Genomic DNA, 22,893 nt, shown 5'->3' with positions numbered 1-22,893 from the left:
TAGATCTAGACAAGCTAAGAGAGGTCTTCAACAATCTCAATGAACACATAGTGGAAGGCCCAACACATTTCATAAGTTTCTCAGGCATCGTCCTGGATACGCACTCCATGCAGCCTAGCCTGCCTTCTGACAAATTAGCTTGTGTTAGGTTGGTCATTCAGGAGTTTACCCAGTCACAGGAATGTACTAAAAGACAGCTGCAGTCCTTGATAGGGATGCTCAATTTCGCTATGAGAACAATTCCTCAGGGGCGGTCGTTCATCTCAAGGCTCTTAGTCTTTCTTGCCCGAGTGCAGGACCCAACCAAGTCCTCAGACTAAACCCAGCAGCAATAGCAGACTTGGCTATGTGGGACGAGTTCCTCTTCAACTTCAACGACATATCAATGTTTTTCCCTCAGTATCAGCTCAGTCGCGCCAGGTAGTCACAGATGCTGCAGCCTCCATTGGCTTTGCTGCAATTTTTGGCCATCACTGGTTTGCCAGACCTTGGCCCCCGGAAATCTGCCTGATTCCTGGCTTCCCTCGATCTTCGTCATTGTTCGAGCTGTACCCCATCGTGGCAGCAGCCCAAGTCTGGGGCCACACGTGGACAGATCAGACAGAGCTCTTCACCACAGACAACCAGGTTACAGCAGACATCATTAATAAGGGTAGATCCAAGTCGCTCCCCGTCATGTCCTTCCTGCGCAGTCTGCTGCAATTGTCACTACATCACCAAATTTAACAGTTACTGTAAGCATATCCCTGGCAAGTGCAATACCGCAGCCGATGCACTGTCCCGCTCCAATTTTGTCTTTCTTCCAGGAGGAACCCGGAGCCGACCCATCATCCACTCCTATCCCACCTTGGTCTCAACTAACAATGGATTGATGCCACACATTGCCAATGCAACCCGGCTCATCTACCACTCACTGTCTAGCAACACACTAAAAGCTTATCCTACGGCCTGGAACACCTACCGTAGGTTCCTTGCCACTTGTCCCGGAACCACAGTAGATGACGTCACTCATGTCCTAGCCTTTATATCTTATTGCCACACACAGCTGGCTCTCCCTCATACCCCTATCAGGCTGTACCTGGCCGGTATCCAAGCCACTATGTCCTTTTATCTTTCGGAAAACGCAACAAACCGGACCGAGTGGATATAAACTTCTTTCGAACCAGCAACGCCTGGTGCCCAACAACGATCTTTTGACCGTCTGCTCTTTCACCCAGCCAGCCAGTCTCCAGCCCGTTACTGCCTTTTCAGGTCAACCCCCTGAGTGGAAATCAGTTTATTAAACATGTTTGGGTCCTACTGGTCAACTTAGGCCTAGACCCTGGGCGGTATTCTGGATATTCCTTTGGATCGGCGCAGCCTCAGCCACATCTCAGCATGGAGTACCAGACCATGTGACCAAGAAGCTAGGCAGGTGAAAGTCTGCCTGCTTTACCAGATTTATATATGTTCCCTCAAGATGGCCCTTTCTCCAAGCTCACTCAATGAGGTTAGAGGCAATAAAGATACTTCCCTACCTGGTTATTTTTGGCCCCTTTTCTTGCCATACCTACCAGACGACCAAAAGCCACACCTCAGGTCTATTTATGTTGTGAGTCTTGTCGCGTGTTTATGTGATCCACATTTGTCTCGGTCTTAGGGCCACGACCATAAGTTAGAAGGCCAGTGTGCTGGCCTGAATTTATGGGAGGAGCCCGGAGGGTATTTAAGCTGACCACTTCCCCTTCCTCTTTGTCAGTTTCAGTGAACGATACCCTCCCTCCCATTCCCCTTTTTACAGCACTTCTCAGCAAATTCTCCTCCACAATCATCCATTACTTACCTTGGGTATGGCCCCTTTTCTTGCCATACCTACCAGACGACCAAAAGCCACACCTCAGGTCTATTTATGTTGTGAGTCTTGTCGCATGTTTATGTGATCCACATTTGTCTCGGTCTTAGGGCCACGACTATATATATATATATATAGATAGAGATATATATATATATATATATATATATATATATATATATATATATATATATATATATATAAAAAATCTCTTGTTATATATAGTCAGGTCCATAAATATTGGGACATCAACACAATTCTAATCTTTTTGGCTGTATACACCACATTGGATTTGAAGTGAAATGAACAAGATGTGCTTTAACTGCAGACTTTCAGCTTTAATTTGAGGGTATTTACATCCAAATCAGGTGAACGGTGTAGGAATTACAACAGTTTGTATATGTGCCTCCCACTTTTTGAGGGACCAAAAGTAATGGGACAATCGGCTGCTCAGCTGTTCCATGGCCAGATGTGTGTTATTCCCTCATTATTCCATTTACTAGGAGCAGATAAAAGGTCCAGAGTTCATTTCAAGTGTGCTATTTGCATTTGGAATCTGTTGCTGTCAACTCTCAATATGAGATCCAAAGAGCTGTCACTATCAGTGAAGCAAGCCATCATTAGGCTGAAAAAACAAAACAAACCCATCAGAAAGATAGCAAAAACATTAGGTGTGGCCAAATCAACTGTTTGGAACATCCTTCAAAAGCAAGAACGCACCAAGCTCAGCAACACCAAAGCCCCGGAAGACAACTGTGGTGGATGACCGAAGAATGCTTTCCCTGGTGAAGAAAAGACCATTCACAACAGTTGGCCAGATCAAGAACACTCTCCAGGAGGTAGGTGTATGTGTGTCAAAGTCAACAATCAATAGAAGACTTCACCAGAGTGAATACAGAGGGTTCACCACAAGATGTAAACCATTGGTGAGCCTCAAAAACAGGAAGGCCAGATTACAGTTTGCCAAACAACATCTAAAAAAGCCTTCACAGTTCTGGAACAACATCCTATGGACAGATGAGACCAAGATCAACTTGTACCAGAGTGATGGGAAGAGAAGAGTATGGAGAAGGAAAGGAACTGCTCATGATCCAAAGCATACCACCTCATCAATGAAGCATGGTGGTTATAGTTCATGGCTTGGGCATGTATGGCTGCCAATGCAACTGGTTCTCTTGTATTTATTGATGATGTTACTGCTGACAAAAGCAGCAGGATGAATTCTGAAGTGTTTCGGGCAATATTATCTGCTCATATTCAGCAAAATGCTTCAGAACTCATTGGACGGCGCTTCACAGTGCAGATGGACAATGACCCGAAGCATACTGTAAAAGCAACCAAAGAGTTTTTTAAGGGACAGAAGTGGAATGTTATGCAATGGCCAAGTCAATCACCTGACCTGAATCCGATTGAGCATGCATTTCACTTGCTGAAGACAAAACTGAAGGGAAAATACCCCAAGAACAAGCAGGAACTGAAGACATTTGCAGTAGAGGCCTGGCAGAGCATCACCAGGGATGAAACCCAGCGTCTGGTGATGTCTATGTGCTCCAGACTTCAGGCTGTAATTGACTGCAAAGGATTTGCAACCAAGTATTAAAAAGTGAAAGTTTGATGGATGATTGTTAATCTGTCCCATTCATTTTGGTCCCTTAAAAAGTGGGAGGCACATATACAAACTGTTGTAATTCCTACACTGTTCACCCAATTTGGATGTAAATGCCCTCAAATTAAAGCTGAAAGTCTGCAGTTAAAGTGCATCTTGTTCGTTTCATATCCATCGAGGTGGTGTATAGATCCATAAAGATAAGAATTGTGTAGATGTCCCAATATTTATGGACCTGACTGCATATCTGCACAGAAACGAGGGATATCATTTACAATTAGCATCTTTTAAAAAGTAATTACCTTTTGCATGAGCTTCCCCATCAAATTGCCACATCATACTGCCCCCCCATCAAAATTGTCACATCATATTGCTCCCATCAAAATTGCCCCATAAAAACTGCCTCATCCTATTGTCCCTATCAAAATTGCCCCATCATACTGCCACCATCAAAATTGCCCCATCATACTGCCTACATCAAAATTGCCCCATAAAAACTGCCCTGTCGTATTGCCCCCATCAAATTGCCCTATCAAAACTGCCCCATCATACTGCCACCATCAAAATTGCCCCATCCTATTGCCCCCATCAAAACTGCCCAATCAAATTGCCCCATCATACTGCCACCATCAAAATTGCCCCCATCAAAACGGCCCCATCATATTGTCCCCATTAAAACTGCCCACTCCTATTGCCCCATCAAAATGCCCCCATCATACTGCCACCATCAAAACTGCCCCATCATACTGCCCCCATTCAAACTTGCCTAGGGTCGCTGGTTTGAATCCCAACCATGACACTACCTGCCTGTAATTTGCATGTTCTCCCTGTGCCTGTGTGGGTTTCCTCTGGGTACTCTGGTTTCCTCCCACACTCCAAAGACATGTTGGTAGGTTTCTGTCTAAATTGGCCCTAATATATGAATGTGAATTAGGGACTTTAGATTGCAAGCTCCTTGAGGGTAGGGACTGATAACAATGTATATGAATGAATGAATGAATAATTTGTAAAGCGATGTAAATGCGAACTGAATCGCCTCAAGTTATATGTAAAGTGCTGCATAAAATTGATGGCGCTATATAAGTACCTTAAATAATTATAATGCCCCATCATAGCAGTGCTGTGTTTTGGCCTAGGCCAACAAGGCCCAGGCCTAAGGCGGCACTTTGTCCCCCCACCAAAACGGCACCTGCTCTCCTCCCGCACAGGAGCCATCAAGCCGCCCCGTAAAGCCGCGATTCTCTCTCTCTCTGAATGGCCCTCTGCTGTGGCCAATCATGGGGAGGGAAACAGCGGGGAGGACGCTGGGCGGCGGCACGGCGAAACCAATTAGAGCTGCTCTCTCTCTCTCTTCTCCGTTCAGCTGACAGAAAGGGGGGGGCGAGCGGGGGAGATAAACAGACAGCCCGCATCTCTCCTCCAGAGCCACGCTGTACCCACACCACCAGAGGGCCACGTTGTACCCACACCACCAGAGGGCCACGTTGTACCCGCACCACCAGAGCCATGCTGTACCCGCACCACCAGAGCCACGCTGTACCCGCACCACCAGAGAGCCACGTTGTTCCCACACCACCAGAGAGCCACGCTGTACCCGCACCACCAGAGAGCCACGTTGTACCCGCACCACAAGAGCCACGCTGTACCCGCACAACCAGAGCCATGCTGTACCCACACCACAAGAGGGCCACGTTGTACCCGCACTACCAGAGCCACGCTGTACCCACACCACCAGAAGGCCACGTTGTACCCGCACTACCAGAGCCACATTGTACCCACACCACCAGAGCCATGCTGTACCCACACCACCAGAGCCACGCTGTACCCGCACCACCAGAGAGCCATGTTGTTCCCGCACCACCAGAGAGGGAGCCACGATGTACCTGCACCACCAGAGAGGGAGCCACGATGTACCCTCACCACCAGAGAGGGAGCCACACACCACCAGAGAGCCACACTGTTCCCGCACCACCAGAACCACGCTGTACCCGCACCACCAGAGGGCCACGCTGTACACGCACCACCAGAGAGCCACGCTGTACACGCACCAGAAAGCCACACTGTACACGCACCACCAGAGAGCCATGCTGTACACGCACCACCAGAGAGCCACACTGTACCTGCACCACCAGAGGGGGAGAAAGATGAAGCCACTGCCAGGGTAGAGACATGCTACACTACTGACTAGAGTTGGCCTGGGCAACCCAGAGTGAGCGAACGTCCAGCCGGAGGAATCACTGTTGCAGTTTCACCGGGTCTGGTAAGAGAGCCTGTTGGCCATTATACATTACTGTTCCCAGGAACTGAGCCATTAGGAAGTACCTAACCTGATATCCTCTAGGCCAACCCTAGTGATGCCACTGTCCCAGAGCCCACAACAAGTTACGGCACTGAGTTTCGGTAACTGGCCAGACAGGGATGCGCCAGCATGGGCACCCAGGACATCTGCCGCCTGGAGTCCCACAAGCGGTGATGGGCTTTCCGTAGCAGCCGACACCTCTCTCCCCACTGTCAGCCACACACACTCAGTACAAAGACAGGAGGAGGAGGAGCCACAGAGGAGGGACACGACTTCAGTGCAAGAGCCTCCCAAAGCACCCAGCACATATCCCCTTACCCCCCAAATGAAAAGATGCTGTATCGCTCACTGTCCTCCTCCCGCGGTGTCCCTCTGTCCTCCCATGAAGATGACAGGGCGGATCTTAAAAAGGAAGGGGTGTGGCCTTGACAGGAAGGGGTGGGACTTCGGTAAATTAGGGGGTGCGCGAGCTTAGTCAGGCCTAGGGCAGCACAAAACCTAAATACACCACTGCATCACAGTACTCTATTATAAATCGTTAGTAATGGTGTGGCTGTGCTGTCCCCCGGGTTCTGTATGTAATCGGAGCTGAGATGCTCCAGCCGCCTCCCCCACCGCCCATCACTGTGTATAAGTAGCTTTGTAACCATGGCAACAAAAGCCTGGTTACCCTTTTTAAATTTGGCACTGGCTGCCGCCTTGCATCGCGTCATTCCTGGTTTGCAAATAACACGATGCTACGGCCCAGCGATGCCTATTGCCTCCTGGGATTGATAACACACATCTCCCAGGAGGCATTGCAGACAGGAAATGACACGCGTGGCCATGGCCAGGGAGGAGGAAGAGAAAAATGAATACAGCATTTATACAGTAGGTGCTGAAAAAAAAACATCCGATTAGTTTACAGTGCACAGATTAGTGAGGGATGCTGAGGAGTTGAAAATGTGGGTGGAACTCCGCTTTAAAAATGCTAGAATGTGGAATGTTTTGGTAAAATATATTTTTCTCTGTCACTTTCACTTGTTACTCTCCATCTCACAACAACCTTTACGCAGACTCACACACGTCTTCACAAACCACAAACAATGCCATTGCTGATGCAAATTTAAAACGAGTCACAATTTTGTTTGTTTTTAATTATTTCCGCGCCCAAAAAATGTGATATGTGTACCAACATCAGAAATCAAAATGTAATTCCCAAAAATTAGAGGGTAACATCACTATTCTACACTCGCACACCAAGAACCACCAAATATCACAGAACAAATCAAAAAGAATAACTCTTGAGTAATGTAATTACATCACCTGTATGTCCAAAGAATTGCAGTATTTATGAGTATTTATGTGTAGGAGGCTCTCACATGTGGCAGCTCCGTGGCAGAACTTCTGCTTAGCATCTCTGAGGGTCTGGGTTCAAATCCCAAACATGCTGCTTCATGTTGTTGTGAGTGTGGTATGGAATCTTAATAATACATATGGGGAATTTAAATTAAGAACTCGGTGCCTCCAACCTTACGGTGAACTTTGATCAGACAATCAGTAACATACCACAATAATTTCCTGAGTTTGCTAATCTATGGGGAATTCTTACCAATGTATAAATATCTCCCAATAAAATTAATAAGTAAATAATTTGATTTTATTAATTTACAAGTATAATTACACAATTTCATACAGAACCTGGATTTCTGGTGATTAATATTTCATACACCCTATCAAAAACATCAACACGGCAATAAAACGATTTTTCCTTAATATTTTACAAATAACTCAAGGGTAGCCCAAATGACTATGTTCAAAAAAATATTTGCGGTAATCGTGCCTTACGTTCAAAAACACAATATCTCCTGTTGCTCGGGGAAACAGTCCTCTGAATTTCCCTGGCCAGAAGGAATACAAAGTATGTCTCACGGAGTCAACAGATAAATAAATATTTATTTCATTCAAATTGATAATATCTAACAGAGCCACTAGATTGAATGGGACCACAGTAGCCAAATTTCTTGTAATACAGGTCTATACCTAATTTCACCCAGGCACGGCTTCAACACACAGCCTAGACAATTAATGTGGGAAAATGATTAATTATAAAACTGCCCTACACACTGTACCTAAGAAGGTTAAAACATAAACCGTAAAATTCAATCCCTACAATTTTGAGAGAAAAAGGTTAATTAATATCCATATGGTCTGTATCTTACCACAGTTTAAAAGGAGAAGATATCCGACAAATTACAAGTACATTTGATTAGCTCCAGTAGCAAGGTCCAGCGAGATGGGGAGTGGTCAATTATCAACAGGCTTCTTGTTCATCTAGGCCAGTGATGGCGAACCTTGACACCCCAGATGTTTTGGAACTACATTTCCCATGATGCTTATGCATTCTGCAGTGTAGTTGAGCATCATGGGAAATGTAGTTCCAAAACATCTGGGGTGCCAAGGGTCGCCATCACTGGTCTAGGGAGTGTATCCGGCGTGTGGGTCTGTGGTCCTCTCTCCCTTTAATCATATGTGTTTCTCTTTTTATTGGGTGCAGTCCAGTTGTTGAATTGGTGCCCTCCCATCTAATGTTTACCATCTCATGATTGGTTGGGTCCAAATATGGGCTGTCCTGATTCTCACCCACCAACCTGTGATCATGGTAAAGGTGTAATCAGATTATGATGTCTAGTGTTATTATGAAATGTGTTTTAATCATGTTTCAAGTTAATATAATATGGCGATTGCCGGCCTTTTTCTGTCCCTATCTCGTGTACCTTGCTGGCTATAAGAAATCTCTACCTAACCAAACATATGGAGATTGACAGAGATTTATGGAATTAAACAACATCACCTTTTAACCATAACAGGCTGGTGCCAAATCCTTGTTGAATATATGGAGGACTACAGTACACATTGATTCATACGAAATGCGTTGCAACATTGTAATTCAATGCGGAGTTCCACCCAAAAGTGGAACTTCCGCTCATCTGATTCCTCCTCCCCTCCGGTGCCACAATTGGCACCTTTCAGGGGGGAGGGGGGGGTGCAGATACCTGTGAATAGTCACGCCCCCTCCCGCACCGCCCCGCTGTCTCCTGGGAAACACACAGGTCCCAGGAGATAGCGGGGACCACTTAGGACGCGCATGCGCAGTAGGGAACCGGGAAGTGAGGCCACAACGCTTCACTTCCTTATTCCCTCACCGAGAATGGCGGCGGCAGCAGCCGAGAGCCGAGCTATTGCTCGGCTTCGGCCATCGCTGGACTCCAGGACAGGTAAGTGTCCGTTTATTAAAAGTCAGCAGCTGCAGTATTTGTAGCTGCTGGCTTTTAATAATTTTTTTTCAGGTGGACTCCCTCTTTAACATATTATATATCCATATCTATATACCATAGCTATATATACCTATATTCTTAGTTCTCTTTCAACTTGTGGCTGGGGCCCTTCTGGTGTGTAATTAACGGGTGTCTCTGCCATTGTCTGGGGCCAACACTGTTGAGGGGGCAACCTTGTTCTTGAAACAATGGGGCTCGTTTGACATGGACTTTCTTTGATCAAAGGCTTTTTGAGATCCAGACTTCAAACCATAAATTCACCATTGTCGGCTGGGTTTGAGTTAAGCAGACACCATTGTCCAGGTTCCTGCTCGGTATATGAGAGTTTGTGTATGAATCCCCCACCTCCCACCTGTGAGCGTAATTCAGTCAACACTTCCTCTCTGGGGGGAGAACGCTCCTCTGGTCTGGAATTTCCTTGACTGACTATTTTATGAATTATAAAAATGTTTATGTATCCCGACCATGACAATATAGAGAAGTTGTCTCATCTCCCTATGTCGTTAAACATAACTCCTGACTCAGGTCCTAAAACTATGTCTAAATGTAGTATTCATGTGTAGGAGGATTCCACCACCATTGTAAATCTTGCCAGATACACTATCTAGCCAAAAGTATTGGGACGCCTGCTTTTACACACACTTGAACTTTAATGGCAGCCCAATCTACACACGATCGGATTTTCGGCAGGGAATTGTGTAATGACAGACTGTTTTGCCTAAAATTCGACCGTTAGTATGCTCCGTCAGACAATTGTTGTCCACCTTTCAGCCAACAAATGAACAAATGTTGGATGGCAGGCTAGTAAATTTTCGGCAGACAGCGGTCTGTTGTCAGATTTTCGTATCGTGTATACACAAGTCCGTCACACAAAAGTCCAAAGTACAAACACGCATGCTCAGAATCATTGCTCACTAAACACAACATTAGCAGAAGGTGCCCAAAGGGTGGCGCTCAAAAGCTGAAATTCCACGTAGTATGTCACTACATTCATGTTTGTTGGCCGATAATTGTGTGCCGTTAGTATGCAAGACAAGTTCCTGGCACACGCCCTTCGGACAAAAGTCTGACACTCTGTTGGCCAACAATCCAATCGTGTGCATGAGGCTTAGGTCCGTAGGGTTAAAATTTGATTTGGCCCACCCTTTGCAGCTAAAACAGCTTCTGGGAAGGCTGTCCACAAGGTTTAGTGTTTCTATGGGAATGTTTGATCATTCTTCCAGAATCACATTTGTGAGGTCAGGCACTGATGTTGGATGAGAAGGCCTGGCTCGCAGTCTCCACTCTAATTCATCCCAAAGGTGTTCTATCTGGGTTGAGGTCAGGACTCTTTGCAGGCCAGCCATGTTCCTCCACCCCAAACTCCCTCATCGATTTCTTTATGGACCTTGTTTGTGCACTGGTGTGCAGTCATGTTGGGACATGAAGGGGCCATCCCCAAACTGTTCCCACAAAGTTGGGAGCATTAAATTGTTCAAAATGTCTTGGTATGCCGACGCCTTAAGAGTTCCCTTCACTGGAACTAAGAGGCCAAGCCCAACCCCAACCCCTGAAAACAACCCCACATCATACTCCCCCCTCCACCAAATGATTTGGACCAGTGCACAAAGCAAGGCCCATAAAGACATGGATGAGTGAATTTAGGGTGGAAGAACTTGACTGGCCTGCACACTGACCTCAACACAACAGAACACCTTGGGGATGAGTTAGAGCGGAGACTGTAAGCTAGGCCTTCTCGTCCAACATCAGTGCCTGACCTCACAAATGCACTTCTGGAAGAATGGTCAAACATTCCCATAGACACACTCCTAAATCTTGTGGACGGCCTTCCCAGAAAAGTTGAAGCTGTTATAGCTGCAAAGGGTGGGCCAAATTAATTTTGAACCCTACGGACTAAGACTGGGATGCCATTACAGTTCATGTGTGTATAAAGGCAGGTGTCCCAATACTTGGGCCAATATATTGTATATTGCTTGTGACACTGAGCATGGCTATGAACTTAGGGCTGGTTCACACCACAGAGATGCAGACAACATGTGTGAGGCTGCCTGCTGGCTAAGTGGGTAGCAATTCCATCTAGCAGCACTGGGGTTGCTGGTTCAATTACCCAACATGCTAATGTTTGTGTTGAAGTTTATGTGTTCCCCCTGTGTGGGTTTCTCACCACAGTCCAAAGACATGCTGGCATTTTATTTTTCTCCTGTGGAAATAGTCTCTAATGTAAGAAAGTTAGTTTTGGATTTTAGATTGGAAGCTCATTGCAGCCAGGGACTGATGTTAAGGTTTGTTAGCACTAATCATGCCCAGGGACTTGGACATTTAAAATTTTAGGGTTTACACTGCACAGGTACATATGCTTAGAAAACTGTTGCTTTGTTTATGTGGATAGAAATGGACTTCGATCTTTTGCCTGTAGTTGGAGATTTGATGCACATAGCCAAGGGCTAACACAGTTGCAAATAGTATTATGTGTTTCTGCTCATCAGGTGCAATCACTTTAGACGTACATGAAGAGACAGATTGAAAGATACTGATGGGCATGTACTTCTATTGGGCGTGTGTCAGTATACTAACAATACAACCTATTTTATATAAAGGGCTGCAGTAGGGGGGTTTCGTTTGGCCTGAGAAGGTCAGATTTTTTGTTGTGATTTGTGGGGGAGAAGGAATGATATTGTGCTTATTTCCAAATGCCCAACTAGGGCTGTTTGCTGAAATTAAAAAGTGTTGTTCCTGTCTAACCATACAAACATCGTTTCGGAGCATGTGCTGACCTTATACTCTTTGATCTCATTGCTTGGATTGTGGGGGTGGGTGTTATATTTTGAATATGTGCCCTTTTTAATATTATGTTGGAATGCTTTGTAAGAAAAATGACTGTTGTTTCTGTAATCTCACAGATAAAAATGATGTGGGCTGGTGGGTGAGTTGAGTTATAAATGTTACCCATTTTTACACTGACAGTAAAGCTGTGTCCACTCTAAGATTTAGACAAATTTTAGATTGTAAGCTCCTATGAGCAGGGCCCTTAAAACGTAACTTCTAACTGTTTTGCTAAATGTAGCACCATGTATCCTGTAGATTTTTTTTTTTTGAAGCTAGTAAATGAATGTACATAATTTTGTTTCTGCTGGCAAAATAAAACTATATTGAGCTTGTTTGTTGTGTTTTTTTTTTTTCTCTTTTCTTTCTTTTTAATTCGTTTTGGGGAAGTGTAATATCTTTCTATTATATGTTATAATTTCTATATGTATTTGTGCACCAAAAAAAGAATCTATTCAGCAAACCTGCAAGTAAATGATAAAGATGGAATCTTTATATAACAGCTGTGGAGAATTGCAGGTAATGAATTCAGCTGATGGATAGGCAGTGTTGTATGTGTCAGCCCTGGTTCACGTTAGTGCAATTTGACATGTCAAATTGGCGGCAATTGCACTGTTCTGATTGGTGTGGCGCCGCAATTTCCAAAAGTAGTTTCTGTACTACCTTTTGGTGAATTTGGGGTGCAATTTTTATTGACATCAGTGCAGAAACCTGCACAGATGTCTCTGAAATTCCCCCCACAGTCGGGACTGGCATGTGGGAATGAAATTGTGCGAGTTCAGCAGAACTCGCGCGATTTCCTCCCGCTGTCAGTGTGAACCAGGGCTCAAACTGGGCCTTTGTCTTAGTAATTCACCTGCTGACAGGCATGTTCACTGGCAATAGCACGCTTTCCATTTGCACGTGTGCCCAGTTTCTGAGAGTTGAAGTCTTAATTGGCCTTAACTGGGCGCTATTTTTCGGGACTGCAGGATCATATATTGGCGCTATAGTAAATGACCCCCACTGACTTCTATTTTATTGTTTATTCATGATGGCCAACATACATTTGGAGGATGAAGGCCTCATTGCAAGGCTTTTATCAGCTTCTAAACTGATGTTTTAGGGGCTTTTGGCATACTTAGATAGGGGGGTGTATGGGGTCACAGAGCTAGCCACCTCCAGGGAGGAGGAACACCACAGGAGGAGAAAAGTGCTGGATCTTTGTTGTTTAAATTAAGTGCCAATAATTAACATGGTGGGACTTTCTGGTCTCTTTCTACAAATGGAAAAAAAAAAAGAAGATCCAGAGAGAGGTCAATTCCAGGTGAAGTGATTTGATTTCACTATGATCTATTTGTGACTATGAGAAAACAGTGTTGGAACCCCAAACTTGTGTTTATTTTTAAATCGGAGCTCCCCTTTATATTAGACCTCACAATTGAGCTGCACTTTTACTCCCCCTTTTATCTAAAGAGGCAGTGGGTGGGGTGCACACGTCACAGCAGTGATGGTTCTCTTCACAGTCACAGCAGGAATTCTCCCCGGGGTGTCACTTTCGGTGGGTGTAGCACCTTCTGAATGTCACCCATTGAAATGAATGAGGCCACTCTATGACCATCCAGAGCATGTATGTGGTTGCAGCACACTAGTGCGGGATTCAAGGGTTTAAAGCCAGTGGTGAAAAGGTGATACAACTCCACCCCACTGCCTGTCACATGATCTCTAAAAAACAATCCAATCCAAATCACTCTTCACAGAGGAAAGCACACAAGGCCAAAAAGAAGGAATCCATTCACAATGGAAGTCATACCAATCTACAATGTGCCAAGGAATATTACACAGGAGGGGCTCAGGGAGGGTTTGTCAACAGGATTCCTCTATATAGAAAAGGCTTGACTTGGGAGGGCAGGGCTCTGTGGGGTGGAACTTGGGCAATAAGGGATTCGGTGGGGGTGGGACTTGGTCAGCAGGGCTCTGTGGAGATGGAATTTGGCAAGGTAGGATTCTGTGGGGATGGGACTTGGGAGGGTAGGATTCTGTGGGGGTGGGACTTGGGAGAGCAGGACTCTGTGGGGGGCAGGACTTGAGTGGGCAGGGATCTGTGGGGATGGTACTTGGGAAGGCAAGAATCTGTAGAGGCAGGACTTGAGAAAGCAGAACACTGTAGGGGCAGGACTTGGGTGGAAAGGGCTCTGTGGGGGCGGGACTTGGGAGTGTATAGGTGCGCTTCAAGATGGACATAATCTATTAGACATGACATGTGGGTGTAAGAGCCCACATTTTGTTTTACTCTGTCTGAATTGTAAGAGAATTTGTGTTTTTTTGCAAAGCAAATGATAGAGCAATGCATTGACCAGGAAAGACCGCTTTATGTGCTTCCCGGACAGTATTATGTGGGACATCCGGGCTAAGATTCTCAACAAAATAAGTCTGTAATGTTGATTCCATTTCTACTTTGGACAGTATATGTTTGACCAAAAAAACATGAAGTTGTCAGTGACAGGCTTTCAATTTAGTAGTGTTGAGAGTCAGCAGGATAAGTGCATGGTCTGACCAAGATATGGGCAAAATGGTAGCCATCTTGGGCATCCATAACGTGGGGTTAGCCAGAAAGAAATAGATATGAGGTGTCAATGGAGTAAATGTGGGTGGGGGGTAATGCGTAAATTGTCTTTCTAAAGGATGTAATACACACCAAGTGTCAAAAAGAGCATGTTGTCTGGTAAGTTGGCAAAATTTGAGAGTTTTTAGAATTGTGAAATAGCGGGGTTTAAGTACCCAAGGCATCTCCATCCACCACCATGGAAACGTGTAGACTATAGACCCCCTATCATCAGGGACTTATCTGTGTGAGACAGGCAACTATAAACTTGAAAAATGAAATCAGTTTGTTTGACATTGGGTGCATATAAGTTACACAGGGTTATTTCATGGGTCGACCAAATGCCCCTCAGGATATTATAGGGGCCCCTAGAATCTGTGACCAAATCCATAAATACAGAGAGCCTCACTTGATAAGGAAGGCAACTCCCTCCCACTTCCTCCTGTTAGAAGTTTGATAAATATGTGAGTAATGGTGGGATACAAATGTGAGCATGACTCTTCTATCTAAATGAGTCTCCAGTCCAAAAATGATGTCCACTCTAGATTGTCTGAACTCCCGAAGTGCCAGATGTAGTTAGAGTTTAAAACATTTAGGGACAGAATCTTAATCATGATAAGATATCAATTGTTGAACAAAAGATAGATAGAGAAGTACGGCAGTGCAACCCAAAAACAGTTAACAAGTGACTTCTTAGTATTTTTTAACAAACAACAGGTTCGAGAAGCGTGGAAAGACACAGACACACACACAAGAAAAGAAGAGCATAGAAAAGGAAAACAAAATCTGGGATGAAGGAGCCAACAGGCCACCAATAAGATAGATTAACATAATAACAAATGTATGATAATTAGCTATAAAGACAGTTCCAATATACCCCCGAGACCTAAACAATGGCATTGGGGGCATATATACTAATACAATATAACTAACCAAAATCCACTCAAAAAGGGGGGGAGACGAGTGGTGAGACTGTGATAGAGACCCACAGAGGGATAACCCACATAAATGTAGTGCTTCCAGAGGACAAAAATTAAAAAAGGGGGAGGGGAAAAATAAGGGCTCACCTCCTGCGTATCGCCACAACTAATGTACAATAAATAAATGGTGCTCACATTAAACTCTATAAAGTGCAAAAGTTGTGAATCCATCAATACATGCCACCATACACCGCTCCCATGTGCACAAATCACCTTACCAAACTCAGCCCCTAAGACACGGGGTTGGACGATATACCATCTGATAATCCCTTTTAGATGTCACTCCACTGGTGCCCTTATTGCACCCCTGAATGATATATAGAACATAAGAGAAACTCAGAGCAAAAATCCCCATTAAAAATGCTTTATTTACCATAAAACTGCATGCATAGGTAGAGAGGTGAAGGTTTCCAATACTTCCAGTTCCAAGGTCATTATCAGATATCACTTCCTGACATGTTTCGCCCATACACTTTATCAGAGGACACAGAGAAAGGGGTGTTATAAAGTTTTATTAGATCCATTTCGATATATGTGGGTCAGAAAATCCAGTAAGTGTCTAGGTAAGTGAGTGGCAGAATACTCACCTTTGACAGTTAACATATTCCTGAGGTGCTGGACAGTTGAATTTCTATTGAATGATGAAAATCAGCCATGGAGTATATCTGAGGTGTATATCAGGGTGTGCTTCTTCCCCACATGAGAGCTGTGATATCCAGCATCATTTATATAGAAGACATTTCCCGCACTCAAGGCACTAATACACTTCGAGGGTTGTGTGGGATCCCTGATGTACAAGAAGACAGGACTTCAGTGAGGACATACCTATACCCATACCTCGAAACGTTGGGTTTCTATGATTATTGGTTATTTACCTGTATCATTGCAATTGGTCAATTTTCCTTTACAATTGTATCTTCCCATTATACGCATCCATTTTTACTGTATATACGGTTAGGTCATGGTAATGTTTTTTAAGAAATGTTTAATGAATAAACTTTAATACTTTTATACAAAATTTAAAAATTTCCTACTATTTTCTACTTTACCAGAGGTGACCCCGCCATAAAGTCCCGTTAGAGGTATTGCACTCCGATAGGGGGTGCTTGTGTTTGGCTAGAAATTGGGATGGGGGCCCACCGTTAGAAACTTACAGTGCCTACTGGGATGACACCTCCCTTTCTTTCTATGTTGAAAACATATGGCTTAAAATGGTTCTGGGGGGGGGGGTGCTTACTATCTCCCCCCTTTTCTAGCCTGTCAGGCTGCATGCTCATTAGTTTGGGGGGAACCCCACGCCATTTTAAAAATTTCTGCATGGGGTTCCCCTAAAAGTCCATACCAGACTCAAAGGGCTTGCTATGAATTGGGGGAACCCATGCTGTATTTTTTATATATATAATGTTCAATATGATATTTTCTGAATTTTTTAATGCTGGCACTTGTTTTGTTTAAACGATAGAGTATATAGTGCAGTGGTCAGGAGTATGTAATGTACAACAGAGTACAGTATATAGTACAGGGGTCAGGAGTATGTAATCTGTAAATAAATTAAATAGTGTAAGGGTCAGGACTCATATTAATTAATAATATTGGTATTCAGTAATCAGTAGACGTTTAAATGTTTACATGAGACAAGTTGCAGAGGTCCCACACCGCTGCCTCCCATCTCCTGAGACTGCACTCAGTGACTTGGGTCTGAGACTATACAGACATATCCCTTCACCCGGCACAGCCAGCAGATAACAGAGTAAGTAACCCTGGGAGAATTGTTCTGTCAGAGGTGTTACTAAACCCGGGCATGGGGAAGAAGACCCAAAGCACATGTCCCAGGTACCTCTGTCTAGTAAAATCTATGGTGAAAATTAACATTTTGCTGGCAGATGAACCCCAGAATCTCCATAAATCCAGTCTGGATACATAAATTGTGTCTGCAGCACAGAGAAGGAAGATTATCTGAGAGAAATACAGGATGGGGAACACAGCTCAGGAAAGTGACCAGGGTATTATAGGCTGATATCACCCAGTCCCCACCCTACTCTGGACCAATCAGTGAGGAGTATGGGTGGAGGAATGTATTTGGTGTTAATGACCCACCTGTGCTGATCTCTGTAGGAGTGTCCTCCTCTATAAATGTCCCCGTTATTCCATCCTCCTCCATAGACTGCTGATCATCCCTCACATAACTCTCTTCTTCTTCTGTTTTAACCTCAAATTCTTTTTTGATCAGTTCTTCACTCTAAACCAAGAAAAAGAGTGAATATCATCTGTAATAAATAAGGCTTATTATTACAACAAAAAAAATCCACACATTGTCTCCATGAGTCTGTGTTTTATAAGCTCCGTCCCACCAACCTTGTAACAGTGAGGGATGGTGTGACCTTCCTGTGTGGAATCCCGGGAATACAGAGGACGGGGACATCTCTCTGGTGGGTTTCTGTAGCTGGATGACTCCTCCATGGTGTCCTGGTACAGATCTTTGTGTACTTTTAGAAACTCTGACTCCTCCATCACCTTATCCTCATCATCCTCTTCTTTTATCTCTTCTTTAACTTCAACTCTAAAATCTCTCAGGTTTCCACTTAATAAGTAATAAAAATGGCAATTGTAACAGTGCAGATAATGTACAGATCCTAATGATACTATCAGTGATTGTTCCTCATCTACCTGATGATGGTGAGGGATGGTGTGATCTTCCTGTGTGGAATCCCGGGAATACAGAGGATGGGGACATCTCTCTGGTGGGTTCCCATTACCGGATCCATCTGTAGGAAACACACACACTGACTGAATACATTGTTTCTATGTGTTTATCAGATGATGGGGGATCTAGGTGGACCCTCCGTACTGCTCTCTCCTTTACAATAAAGTCTCTTACCCGGTGATGTGAGGGGCGGCTGATTGTCCATCATGACGTCCTTGTAGAGATCCTTGTGTCCTTCTAAATACTCCCACTCCTCCATGGAGAAATAGACAGTGACATCCTGACACCTTATAGAAACCTGACACACAGGGGCATACCTAAAGCATTTGGCACCCGGGGCGGATCCTATATCTGGCACCTCCACTCCCCAGGCGGGCAGTCAGCGCACCGCATGTTGACATCAAATGACATCACATGTAGCGCCTCTACGCACTGCGGCCTGTGCTGCTGCCAGTGTCGTCACTAGGGCTGGTGTCACCTGGTGCAGAAAAACATGGTGTCAACCCCCCAAAAATATATATTTTCCCGTTTTCTGAAAGTGCGCCAAAGATACAGACTATAACTGCTGGTAAAATGTAGGAAGACCCTCCTTTACATTACACAGCCCCGTACCTCTGGACCCCTTCACATTACACAGCCCCCACACCTCTGGACCCCTTTACATTGCACAGCCCCCACACCTCTGGACCCCTTTACATTGCACAGCCCCCATTGACACCAATGCTGTGGGGGTAATTATAGCATCCACTGACATCATTGCTTGGGGTTATTAACAAATGGGCTTATTTTACTCCTGCTCTATTTCCACGTGCCTTGCTGCAAAAAAATGACATTTACAGCGTATTATGCATCCGAAGAACAGGAATAAAATAAAATTATGGGAGCATTGGAACTACTAAAATAAATACTGTTAAAATTTGTGAGTGATATCTGATTTGAATTAAAGGGGTTGTAAACATTCGTGTTTTATGCATTAAGGTGAAAAAAAAACACCTGGCAGTCACTGGGCCCCCAGCCCCCCCCCCCCCGTTTTTCTTAACTGAGCCCCTTCATCTCCTTCGGCGGGGACGCGCTGTCCTCCTCTCCACGGAGTCCCGGCTTTGATTGGATAGATGGATAGCAGCGCAGCCATTGTCTCCCGCTGCTGTCAATCAAATTCAATGACGCAGGTGCTGGGGGGCGGGGGCGGGGGCCAAGTCATACACTTGGCGTCTATGGACGCCGAACGAATGAATCAGGATTGCGCCAGCAAGGTAACCCCCTCGGGAGAGCACTTCTCTAATGCGGGGAGGAGCCGTGAGAGCCGCCGAGGGACCCCAGAAGAGGATGTTCAGGGCCACTCTGTGCAAAACGAGCTGCACAGTGGAGGCAAGTATGATATGTTTGTTATTTTTTATTTTTTTAAACAAACCTTTGGTATCACTTTAAGGGCTCGTTTATACCAGAAGGTGGTGCAGGAAATCCATGTTCCCTGTGCGTTTCCAACACTGCGTTCAAAACGCACTGGGTATGCGATCTCCTGCAGGTGTATATATATTTTTCTAAGGACACCTCTAACACAGATCACAATTGCAGTGCTTTTGCCTGCCCCAGATCTCATGGTACCATAGTACCATGCAATTTGGTGCAGTACGCTTTTGAAAAAGTAGTGTGTGCATTACATTTTTGTGCGATCCAATGTGATTTCATCCCAGTTCAATGAGCTGAAAATTGCACCGCATGGAGTTGCACAGGAATTCAGCAGGCATTTTCAAAGCTGCATTGGAAAAACAAGCAAAATATGGAACAGCAAGCAAGTAAAGTCAAATCAAATGACTCCCAGGTAAAATTTTATTGAAAATGATTGCACTCCAATCACTGCAACACCCTGTAAACTAAAAGCAGTGAGTTAGTACATTAGTGGGTGGTGGTGGACACAGCAGCCTCCCCCCTTCCCCCTTATCAGACCAGGTCAGGGAGGCAGAAGCTAACACCCCACCCTCTTCTGACAGCACACCAGCTGAGGGCAGCAAGCACCATGCCAACCCACGCCCCCTTATCACAGCCTTACCTCGGAGGACACTGGCTCAGCCTCAGGTACACCAGGGCAGCAGCTAGGGAGGTCCAGAAGACACAGTGTGTGGTAGCAGCTGCGCCGCTCAGGCGGAGAATGGAAACAGGCCTGGCTTGGCAGCGCAGCAGTGGTGGGAGGAGCGAGGAGGAAAACACAGACCAGTCCATTGCTGCCGCAGCGCGTGGGGTGATCTGGCTGAACAAAAAAAAACTGCCATAGGGAGCTGCCAGGGCTCCCCCCACCCTTGGTAAGTGGTGTCACCCGACCTGGGCGTGGACCGCACCCCCATTAGATACTCCAATGTGTGGCACCCGGGGCGGACCGCACCCCCCGCCCCACCGTTGGTACGCCCCTGCTGACACACACAATGATACAGTCACTATCCAGACACATCCCTTGTCTGTTACTGGATAATGTCCCAGAATTCCCAGCACCGCTCACCTCTCCTGTCAGCAGCTCCATCATCTTCTTGATGACTTCTAGAATCTTCTGCATGTTGTGTCTCTCAGGTTTTAGGGAGTCACATGGAGGCACTGTGATGGTCATATGATCACCTGACTTCACAAGAGGAAATCTCTGTATTGAGGAACCAATAGGAATATTATGTTAGAATCCCAGAATCCTCCTCACCTCTCTGGTCAGGTCTGTGTTTTATTAATAGAGATAAGAGTGTTGTCATGTGACCTCCCAGAATCCTTCTCACCTCTCCGGTCAGGTCTGTGTTTTATTAATAGAGATAAGAGTGTTGTCATGTGACCTCCCAGAATCCTCCTCACCTCTCCGGTCAGCAGGTAGATGATCTCCAGGGTGAGGTTTAGTATCCTCTCAGTCATGTGACTCTGGTCCTCCTCCATCCTCATTGGTGTGGTCATGTGATCTATGTGGGTTTCTCTGTAGATGGATAGCGGAAAATTATCTGGACTGTATTGATTGTATAATATTAGGATGGGGATATAAGGGGTTAAAAGTCAGACTGCCCTCAGGGGGAATAGGAATACGTAGATCACATTAATTAGTGTTTGTTGTGTTTCCTGGAAACCTGTACTTGGTCTTCTTTTTCCCACAGAAGTAGAAGTCCCAAAATATTTTTTTCTTATATCAGAAAAAAGATGTTATTTTTTGTCTTTTGACTGAAGACAGATATTTTTGTATGAAGCACCAACAGGCCTAAATGCAGAATCAGAAGCTGCAGACTTCACAGGGGGTCCCTATGCCCAGTGGGGGTCTGAGAGCAGCCCTGATGTCAGTACATTGGAGCTGGTGATAGTGAAAGGTATTGATCAGCCAAATGTACCCGGTTTCTGTTCAGTTTCTAAACAGAGCGGCCTGGGATTCTGTTATCTATACCAGACTAGGTATAAGGGTCTGGTATAGATGTTAATAGGGAATTTCCAGAAAAAAAAAAAAAACAAGATTGTGTTGGGTTTCCCATAATAATACATATCAGACCCTTATCCTCGATGGGAGTCTGGTATAGATGTTAATGGGGGAAGCTCACACAATAGAAAAAAAACTGTCTGGGGTCCTACTCAAATTCTATACCAGACCCTTATCTGAGCATGCAGATTGGCAGGTAGAAACAGGGGGGAGGGACAAGCATGCACCCACCCCACTGAACCATGTCAGGCCACATGCCCTCAATATGGGAATTGTATCTTGCCAAGTATCTTGGGGGGCTTACTGGAATTCCCCTTTAAAAGTAAAGGGGTCTCCCATACCACCCCCATGTGAATGTGTAAAGAGCACATATACCCCGGGTTACTCATTCAGAAAGAAATAATATAAATAATAAATATAGACATCACCCACACTATTTGACCAGTTCTTTAATAATACAAAGATTTTGCCAAAGTAAATTCCTCATCACTCATCCAACAATGTAGATCTACATCATTAACCACTTCCGGACTGCCGCACGCGGATATACATCCTAAATTTATAGAGAGATATCTTTGTTATGGCAGCAGCTAGCTGCCATAATCTCGGTATCCTCTTTTTCGGCGGGCGGTCTGGTTTGCGATAATAGTGGTCTCTGCGGCAGATTCACCAGGAGATCACTTTTAATCGGCGGCTGGAGAGGGGCCCCCCTCCCGCCGCTCTCCAGTGCCCTCCGCTGCTTACTGAAGCCATCGGTTGTGGCGGGGGGCGATTGGATCCTTGTCCTTCCTTGGTATGGAGATGAGTGAGGGGAAGATGGCCCCCACCCGTCTCCATACCATTGCAGGGCAGAAGCGAAGTTAAAATGCCACTTCCGCCCATAGCTCTTAAAGAGCCTTTTTTTTTTAACCACTTCCCACCCGGCCACTGTACATATACGGCATATGTGTCTAATCACAGCCATCGTCAGGCACAGCCGCCCGCCATCATCAGGCACAGCCACCCAACATCTGGCACATCTGCCTGCCAACATCAGGCACAGCCGCCCAATATCTGGCACATTTGCCACCCGCCATCTGACACATTTCCCGCCCGCCAACATCAGGCACATCTGCCCGCCAACATCAGGCACAGCTGCCCGCCATCAGGCACATCTGCCGCCAACATCAGGCACATCTAGCTGCCCACCATCTGGCACAGCCGCCCACCATCTGACACATCTGCTGCCCGCCATCTGACACATCTGCCCGCCAACATGACTAAAAGATTCTAGAAATGTCAAGGAGGCTCTCCAGAGTATGTCGTTTGAGAGTAGCGGG

General features: G+C 45.3%; 1 protein-coding gene across 4 annotated transcripts in view; it reads right to left on the bottom strand.

The window, feature by feature from the left end:
* Positions 1 to 22,893, bottom strand: part of LOC141121865 (uncharacterized) — a 306,769-nt gene that overhangs the window by 86,704 nt on the left and 197,172 nt on the right. Inside the window, exons 2-6 of one of the 4 annotated variants that reach the window (XM_073611620.1) lie at positions 20,974 to 21,088; positions 20,639 to 20,773; positions 18,108 to 18,205; positions 17,796 to 18,021; positions 17,538 to 17,679 (exon numbers count right to left, since the gene is read on the bottom strand). The exons of 2 other annotated variants lie outside the window; for them this stretch is intronic. In XM_073611620.1, the coding sequence (XP_073467721.1) occupies positions 17,538 to 17,679; positions 17,796 to 18,021; positions 18,108 to 18,205; positions 20,639 to 20,773; positions 20,974 to 21,069 (697 nt within the window). In that variant the 5' untranslated portion in view covers positions 21,070 to 21,088. Of the gene's footprint in view, positions 1 to 17,537; positions 17,680 to 17,795; positions 18,022 to 18,107; positions 18,206 to 18,318; positions 18,456 to 20,638; positions 20,774 to 20,973; positions 21,089 to 22,893 lie in introns of those variants that run through there. One more of the 4 variants, XM_073611622.1, reaches the window with a different exon arrangement.

Source organism: Aquarana catesbeiana, unplaced genomic scaffold (genome assembly GCF_042186555.1).
Source record: "Aquarana catesbeiana isolate 2022-GZ unplaced genomic scaffold, ASM4218655v1 unanchor233, whole genome shotgun sequence".
In the NCBI taxonomy this organism is placed as follows: Eukaryota; Metazoa; Chordata; class Amphibia; order Anura; family Ranidae; genus Aquarana; species Aquarana catesbeiana.
This window is presented reverse-complemented; position numbering and strand designations above follow the sequence as displayed.